This window comes from Physeter macrocephalus, chromosome 5 (genome assembly GCF_002837175.3).
Source record: "Physeter macrocephalus isolate SW-GA chromosome 5, ASM283717v5, whole genome shotgun sequence".
NCBI classification, from domain to species: Eukaryota; Metazoa; Chordata; class Mammalia; order Artiodactyla; family Physeteridae; genus Physeter; species Physeter macrocephalus.
The window spans coordinates 22,834,223-22,843,096 of NC_041218.1; the positions used below are offsets into that span (position 1 = coordinate 22,834,223).

The 8,874-nt window shown below is 46.9% G+C and overlaps 1 protein-coding gene across 2 annotated transcripts in view; it reads right to left on the minus strand.

Annotated features, from left to right (window-relative positions):
• Positions 1-4,135: 4,135 nt before the first annotated feature.
• The window catches only part of KLHDC10 (kelch domain containing 10), a 60,932-nt gene continuing 56,193 nt past the window's right edge, over positions 4,136-8,874 (minus strand). For both annotated transcript variants that reach the window (XM_055084839.1, XM_055084838.1), the window contains exon 10: positions 4,136-4,451. In XM_055084839.1, the coding sequence (XP_054940814.1) occupies positions 4,350-4,451 (102 nt within the window). In that variant the 3' untranslated portion in view covers positions 4,136-4,349. The remainder of the gene's footprint in view (positions 4,452-8,874) is intronic.

The following is an 8,874-nucleotide window of genomic DNA, read 5'->3' on the forward strand; positions in this document are numbered from 1 at the left end:
GCCCCACTGCCAGGATTCTTTACACGGCCTGGGGAAACTGAGGTTAGAGGGCACCTCCCTCCAGCTTCCCCTGTAGTGTCACTGCAGCCACTTCTCCTCTGAGCAGGTTCCTTCTGCTTCGCTGGGGCAGGAAGTTTACCACCTACAAGCTCCCTCTGTTCCAGATTTTCTCCCATCCCTGCACCCACAGGTGAGATAAACGAGAGAAAGGCCCTTCCCAGGAGCTGCTGGGCCGATTCCTCTGGTGGAACGAGTTTCTGATGAATCTAACATGAAGCCTTGCAACCAGAAGTGGTTAATGATGCCCTCAACGTTGCTCCTGAGGGAAGACCGCAGTGCGAAAGAGGGCTCCAGTCAGCGGCTGGAGAGTCGCACGGTGAAAAAGAGACAGTCCTTGTCCTCTGGAGGACTGAGGGGGACACTCCTCTGTGACCCTACACCCAAAATCCTGTGTGGACATTAGTCTATTTCATCACACTCCCCCCTTCAGCAAAAGGATGACTCTTCCATAGTCATGATGCCACATTGAGGTGTCAGCCTTCCAGGGGTCTAAAGGAGGTACAGGACGAGCCCAGGAGGCCTCTGAGGGGAGCACAGAAGGGACAGCGGTTTCCCCTAGCTCACCTGCAGTTGTTTGTTTCAGACAAACCCTGTCTTTGGGCCTGGGGCTCTGGATCTAATCTGTGACTGCCCCTCCGCTGAGCTGCCCCACAAAAAAATTTTCTGGAAAGGGACAGCCAGGTGTGAGTTTGGGGAGTCTCTGAGAGCTCTGGCATCTCTGTTTTTTGCTTCCTGGGTGTGAGGATGAGTGACAGGTCGATAGATGTCACATTAGCACTTTGGTGTGTCCCCAGCCCTCTGGCTCATCTGCCACTCCACCGCGAGTGCCTGACTCCTGCCTCCTCTCCTCCCCTCCTCCAGGCCCACATCAAGTTCCAGAACAACCCCCCACCGTGTGCATGGGGAGCAGCCTTACTCCCTGTTGCTTTTCTAATGAGCCTTTTCTTCCTCCTGAAGCCACACTCACACACCCGAGAGCGCCATATCGACTGCCCTCTGGGTTGCCATGGAAACAGAGCATTCTTCCCTCCTCCCTCCTCTCTGTTTACCTTGGTCAGGGACTGCGGCAAAAACCAGCCTGTCGCGGAAGGAGAGGGAGGACGGAAAGCCAGCCGCTCTAAACCAGATCATTCCGGTTCAGAGTGGTGCCCCCGCCCCTTTCCAATCCTGAGAGCCGCTCCGCTAGGCATGGTGGGCTGCACTGGGAGGCTCTGGGCCCTGGGGCGGACAGGGTCCGGGGCTCCTCTCTCCGGCCTGCCCCTCCTCTTCCCTGCGGGGCTGGGTGTTAGCAAAGTCTTTGCGGTGCTGGCCCAGGTTGCTGGGCCTCTGCCCAAAGCTGGGCAGTTGTTCACTGCACAAGGGTGCCCTGCTGGGGGTGAGGAGGAATGAGAGCTGAAATCGAGCCCTCCCCGCTGCCGCGGCCCAAAGCGTCCTCACCCTGCCTGGACCAGTGCCATGTCCTCCTAACAGAGTCCTGCTTCCCCTTGCACCCTCCCTGCGGCAGCCAGAAGCATCCTTTTGTGTTCTCCCTGCCTTAAAGTTTTCCACTGCTCTTAAAGTAAAAGCCAAACTATCTAACCAGCTCGTCATGATCTGCCTGGCCAGCCTCTCCTTTCTCGCCTCCAGCACCTCTTCTTCCGGGTTCCCCTTTCTCCTTCCTTCTAGAAGACTCCAGGAGGTGGGTTTGGTCCCTTACAATAACATTCTTCCTCATGGCGCTTTCTAGCTCTTCCTGCACATTCACTGGGTTCTTTAAAAGGCTTTATCTAACTTTTCTATGTAAAACGTAAAATAGTTCGTATTCACATTAGCCCCCCACCCCGACCCCCACCCAGATGGAAGCTCCCTGAAGGCAGGGCCATATTCCCTGCTGCATCCCCAGGACCCGGTACTGCGCTCGGCACGTAGTAGGTGCTCAGTTAGGAACCGACCCAGAGGTAGTGAGCGCCGGACCCCCTCCACCACCACCACTTCTTTCCGGGTCCGGCCGGGGGGCGGTTGCCCGCTCCAGGCGGAGCTCCGCCGGCTCCATCCCCGCTAGGGGGAGGCAGGGGAGCCACCGGGACGGCTCTTCGCGACGCTTGACTGCAGCACCAGGCAATCTTAATGCGGACGGAGAAACTCGACTCTTGACTGCCCCGCCGTGTGTCCACGGCCCAACCGAGCAAAAGCCGGGGCGGCAGGGCGGCGGGGGTCTCACTGCAGGAGTGGAGGTGGCGCGTCGGGGATCCGGCGTCCCTGAAGCTGTAACTCCAGCGCACCCCGAAGTCCTGACAGCACGGCCCTCCCTGCCCCAGCCCAGGGCTTCACAGCCCGGAACAGCCCACCCCCGGGAGGCTGGGGTGGGCGGATGTAGTTCTCCAGACGACCTTCGATAAGGGTTTTTTCGGTAACGACTAGCCTGCTTGCAGCCAGGCCCCGCCCGGCGGGTGACAGTTATTACAGGAAACCTCTCGGAATTGCAGGCAGGGCGCCCCTTTTCTGGGCTTTGCGGGTCAGGCTAGCTCTCGTGGCAAATCACCTGACTTGGCTTGTCTTGGCTTCGCAATCTGTGAAATGGGGTAAGACCTCCCCATCCTTTGAATCACCCAATCATTTACAGCCAGACATGGTCAGAAGGGACCCAGATTTACGGTATGCTGAAGAACTAAATTGAAAGAGCTGTGAAATTGTGCTTTATAAAGGGGAAAAAAGGAAAAAAACAAACAAAAACCAAGAACACACTTGAAAAAACAGCGGCCCCTGCTGCAGCTCTTCTTACCTCCCAACCTGTCTTACAACTGTTAGCTCTTTTGTCTTTCTTTGGATACCTTTACATCTCTAATTAATGTGCTTTCCCGGTTATTTGAGACATTCTGTATTTTTCCTTCCTGGTATGGAAGATGAGGATTTATCTCACTTCCATCACTCCATCTCTCCTGCCTCACCCTCATATATTTAGTCTCTTTGTTGGTTATTTTTATAATTTTAGTAAAAGTACTTCACCTTTATTTCTTGTTCCATCAACTCCAGAGAGCAACCCAATAATGCTTACTATGTGCCAAACATCGTTCTGAGCACTTTACATGTATCTACTCATTTAAGGCACACAATAATGTCAAGAGACAGGTTATAGTTATTAGCCCCATTTTAGGGAAAAGAAAACTAAGGCCATTTTACTATTATTACTAGTGGTTTTCCAAGGGGGAGAGGAGGGGAACGTGGGTGGCCAGTCTGCCATCTTCACACTGGGTTCTAACAGAGCAAGTTTTGGGAAGCACTTATTCTGGCCTTTGCTCTAGTTCCCTGTTGGGCCATGAAGTGTGACAGTGACAAGTAAGGTAGGGAGGTCTCCTGGTCATCTCAGCCAGTACCAGACAGTTAGCTCAGCTGTGGGACAAGGATTCCCAAATGTTGTAAACCAGCTAAATTGTAATCAACTGAGGAGTATGTTAAAATAACTCACCTACAAGAACAGAATCTTTGGGATTTGGGCCCGGGAATCTGTTTTTAACAAGCATGCCTCGTGCTTGGAAACCAGTGGGTCACAGGTGAGTCTGGCAGCTGGCCTTGTTCTATTCCATACTCCATTTTCAGCACTCTTCCTCGGAGCCTGCAATGAGCAAGTGGGTACCCTTTACTGTGTCATTCACTAAGGAACTACCTGGCTTTTGCAGTAGACCTCCTATCAAAGTAGGATCAACGATTTTAATATGAAGATCACGGTGAAGAGCTAATGCAAGTCCAGTCCTAGTGTTGATGCTCACGTATGATGTTCACCATTATGCTCCAGGCCTTTGGTCATAATCACAGAATGTTAGATCTGAAAGGGACCTTGGAGATTATCTAGCCAAACTCCTCATTTGACAGATGAGTAAACCAAGGCCCAAAGGAAAGCAAATTGCACACAGAACTATTATGGACTGAGCCAAGGGCCAAGCCCTGGTCTCCCAACTCTCCACGTTGTCTCTTTCTAGAACTGTACTGTCTAGGTAGCCACTAGCCACGTGTGACTATTTACATTTAAATAAATTTAAATCAAAAATTAAAAAAAAATTATTTTTAGATTTGTTTTGTTTTTATTTTATTTTTGTCTGCATTGGGTCTTCGTTGCTGCGCGCGGGCTTTCTCTAGCTGTGGCGAGCAGGGGCTACTCTTTGTTGCGGTGCATGGGCTTCTCGTTGCGGTGGCTTCTCTTGTTGCGGAGCACGGGCTCTAGGCACACAGGCTTCAGTAGTTGCGGCATGTGGGCTCAGTAGTTGTGGCTCGCGGGCTCTAGAGTGCAGGCTCAGTAGTTGTGGTGCACGGGCTCAGTTGCTCTGCGGCATGTGGGATCTTCCCGGACCAGGGCCCGAACCCGTGTCCCCTGCATTGGCAGGCAGATTCTCAACCACTGCGCCACCAGGGATGCCCTAAATCAAATTTAAAATTTAGTTTCTCAGTCACAAAAACCACATTTGAAGTGCTCAAGAGCCAGCAGCTAGTGGCTACTACATATTGGACAGTGCAAACACAGAACATTTCCATCATCATGGAAAATTCTACAGTCTAGGGCTGGTCTGGAACCTGGGCCTTTCATCTGAAGGTAGTATGGGAACTGGATAGTTTTATCAGTGTCTTCTCCCCTCAAACAATTACTGCAGAAGAGTAACTCAAGAGAATGGGGTTGTACTATTTAGTTAACAGTAGTTTAGTGATAGCATTTTGACAAAGTAGAATTTTATGCATGAAACTGGCAGAACAAACCCACCCAAACCAACTAAGCCACTGAAAACTCTCCTCCTAAGCTAAGATGGGTCTCATCTAAGAACCAAATCAGACACTAACATGAGTTCATTTCGAAGCTCTGGCTGGTTTAAAAGGTGTAAGGTCCATTTCCTATTCCTGGTAGGTCTGAGGGGAGTATACTTTAGAAGAGATAGGAAAAATAAACCAAAGGAAATAAAATTGCTCTGCATAATAACTGTAAAATGTTAACTGTAAGGTGGGCTGGGAAGGCTTATGAATTAATTAAGGGGTAGAAATTGTATCTTTTCCTCCTTGTGGATTTATAATATCTAAGATTATTCATCCCGGGAAGGTGTATTTGATCCAAAAGTTTGTCAATGGAAACACTGGAAAACAAAAGGTGCACGTGCAATTCTGGATGGGAGACCTTAAAAGTGACCAGACTTGGGAGTGTCCACACCTACTTCGCACTTAAGAGACATGAAGAAAAGTACTACTGGGAGAGGGGATCTCATTAGAAGTAAAGCTACACGAAGCAGAGGTCTTGGAGAAGGAAGCATCTGGAAGACCAGTTCCAGAACTAGGAACTGTGGTTTCATTCCCAAAGGACCCTGGCGAAGGGCTCAGATCCTCCTGGGGCTTTTCCCCTGAATCATACAGATAGTCGTGACTCTGTATGTAAAGGTTCACATTCTTCCTCTGAATTCCCTGTAGCTCCTCCAACCCTTCAGAAGTCCTGATACATCCATATAAACTTGTGTGGAGGTGGTTTGGGGAATATATGGGAGGGGGCAGTAAAAGGGAGTATGCCTTGCCCCACAGTTACTCCCTTGCTGATGTCCTGGAGGGAGCCGCATTGCATTGAGTGGATTATGTGTGTCCAGGAGTTCCAGAGGGGGAGCAGAGAGAAAGCGCCCACAGTGGGTGGGTGTGAAAGGTAGAGACGACACAGAGAGAAAACTGGACCCTGTGGGGTGGTGAAGGGAGTGGCGGAGGTAGGCTGGACTGACGCTTGGGTCATGGAGGTGAGCTCACATACACAAGTTACTGTCAGACAATCAAGGTGGCCTTGAACCAAATAGATCTGGATAAGATTTATTGATCAGATTGTTTTAGAAAACCAACAGCAAAACACTGACAAGATACATAAATACAGATTGGACATTTTAGGGTAAATTCACTATATTTCCTACCTGCTTGTAGGAAACCAGGTAAGGTGGGAAAAGCTGTCCTGATCATATGGCATGCACACCAGACTGCAAAAGGACTTCCACACTATTTAACAGGACTGTGGCAAACAGCTTTAAAGTAAGGCAAGCATCGTGTGTGGCCTAAGCATACCCTGTACCAAGAGCCAAGCCCAGGCTCGCCTCAGAGACTGAATGTGAGTGAGGTTTCCCTTTCTTGCCTAGTTCTTCCAGAAAAATCCTCATTGGCAGGTGCCTTTACAGGGAGATGCCTGGCGCTGTCCCTGCTCAGACTCTGTGTACAAGGACGTGGCTTTAGAGAAAGTCAGTGTGTTTCTGATGCCTCCTTTGTATTCTAAATGTGCAACTAGTAAAACAGCAATTACTACAGCTTGGAGAAACTGCCTCTGACTCACCCTGTACAGTGACTAAGCAGGGCCTTTTAAAAACTTCTAAAAAGTGAAAAAAATAAAAGATAAATACATGAAAATTATGTTAAAAAGATGGTACCACTTTTGAAGCACAACTCAAAACTTCTTTCCGTAACACCAGATGAGGGAAGAGGTCGCTCTCCACCAAATCTAACGACCTTAGAAGGGAAACGCCACTGCTGGGCATGATCTGGTGGCGATGCACACAGAGGTTACAGAACTCTACCAAGCCTACCTCAGGCCCTGCCAACGCTCCTAGAGTCCCGAGGCATTTGGGGAACCTAAGCAATTTAAGCGAACGGTGACCAGTTTTGGAAGCTTATGATCATAGGACCATAAACCCTCATCCATCCTGGAGCTCAATGCTAGAACAATGAAGAATGAGGAAATTGACTTTTTGTGCTATATCAGAGTGAGTGCTGGCAGGTGGACAATTCAGTAACCTATGCCACCTTCTAAACATCTTTAAGACCACATAAAAACAAACTGGTTTTACAAAATTAAGACCAACGTAGTCTTAGAGGATAATTCAACCTCTCCTACAAGCCAAGCTATATGCGTTGTAGGAAAGGTTGAGGCTCCTTTAAGAATAGTGGAAAAGCAAGTATTTGCAAAGATCCAAAGAAATGTATTCAAATGATGGGACTCCCTCTGCATCATACACAGCTTTTTTCTTCCAATATGTGCTAAGAGTTCTTTGGTGGTTATAGGAAAGACAGCCTAGAACTCAGGGCAGGAGACTATGCCAAAGCAGAAGAGTGAAGAGTGACATCTAAACTCACCATTAACCGCTGTCATCAGGTTGACCACCTACAGCTAACTGGGCTGCTTGTATGTTTGCTGGTTTCTAGCCTGTCCGTGATTCCTGCTTTTCTATTTCTAACTACACATTAGCCCCACTCCATTGAAAAGGAGGTGCTTGTGGGAAAGGGTAGGGAGAAGGAAGAACTATAAATCAATCGTTTGATAGAAAAGTTGAAACACTGATTATCTATGGATTTCAATTATCTGTGCTTTACTCTGGGTAATGAAAGGTCACTGTTAATATACCTTTTGCTTAGAAATGTTAATGTTTATTATTATATTTTTTAATCTAGCTATGTAATGGACATGAATAGCTTAGAGCAAATTTTTACATCATGTCACCAGGGCCCTGAAAAAAGATTTGCCAGTAGAAAGGGTTTCAGTTTGGCCCCTGAACAGTTAAAATTTCAATCTATTCTATATTGGTTTATAGATTTTCCAGAATATGGAAAATACCTTACTAAATGAAGAAAGCATCATTTTCTTCATTTAATAAAGTATTACTTTCACAGATAAATTAGTATATACATGGGAGAACTCATAGTATTAAATATTAGGTTTTAATTCTCCATTTAGAAAACTCCTTACAGGTAGACTTCCTTGTTCCTAGGCAAAGAAATGTAAGAAGATATGCAAACATGAGATAGTACAAAGACGACTGGGGAAAAGTCTCAATTCTAACAAACCCAAGAAACAAGTCTCTAAGAGTTGGAGTAAAGAAACCCTGGACTTTAAAGTCCAGCTTTACCAAGAGTTGGCCTAAGCCAGCCAATCACATCTCAAATTTTTGGTATAATTTGATTCTAAAGTAATGAGCTGGCTTCCCCAAGACAGATACAAAATAGTAGTCTACCTGCTTTATAGTCACACCTTATATATAATCTGTATATATCCATATGTGTTTCTATATATTGCACTTAAACTTACAGGACTGCAGTAAGATAGAGCTGGGAGTACCTCAAAGAGGCAGAGAAGCAGCAGGCATAAACTTTCCTAAATCAAGTAACAGTGTCAGGAATTCAGAGTGCTGGTTTTGGATATACTAAAATGCCTGGTGACTCCCTATATAAAATTCTAGTCATCTACATTTAAGTCATCATACACACAGTCGCATTTGGCATTCAGAACACGTGCACATGTGTGGTTCTATAGCACTCAGAGCTGATCATACTACATCATTTTCACTAGTGTTATATTAAAAGAAGACACTTTAGACCAAAGATATGTACTTTTATGAAAACGTCACACACAAGGTCTTGGATGTCAGGCCTCCAAAGTCTACCTCAAAGAAGACCGCCTTCAGAAGGTTTTAAAAAGGATGCTAGCAAGTGTGGACTGAACCAGTCTCTCTTTCAGCTCTCTGGTGTCACAGAACTAGAGACCTGCTTATATCCCAAGGACTATGGAAGGATAAGCACAGAGGCTGAGCATTCAGTCTTTGGTCCCTATAAATCCAGGACATTGTAAATAGAGCTGCAATGAACATTTTGGTAAATGACTTTTTGAATTATGGTTTTCTCAGGGTATATGCCCAGTAGTGGAATTGCTGGGACAAGGAAGCAACCTAAGTGTCCATCAACAGATGAATGGATAAAGAAGATGTGGCACATATATACAATGGAATATTACTCAGCCATAAAACGAAACGAAATTGAGTTATTTGTAGTGAGGTGGATGGACCTAGA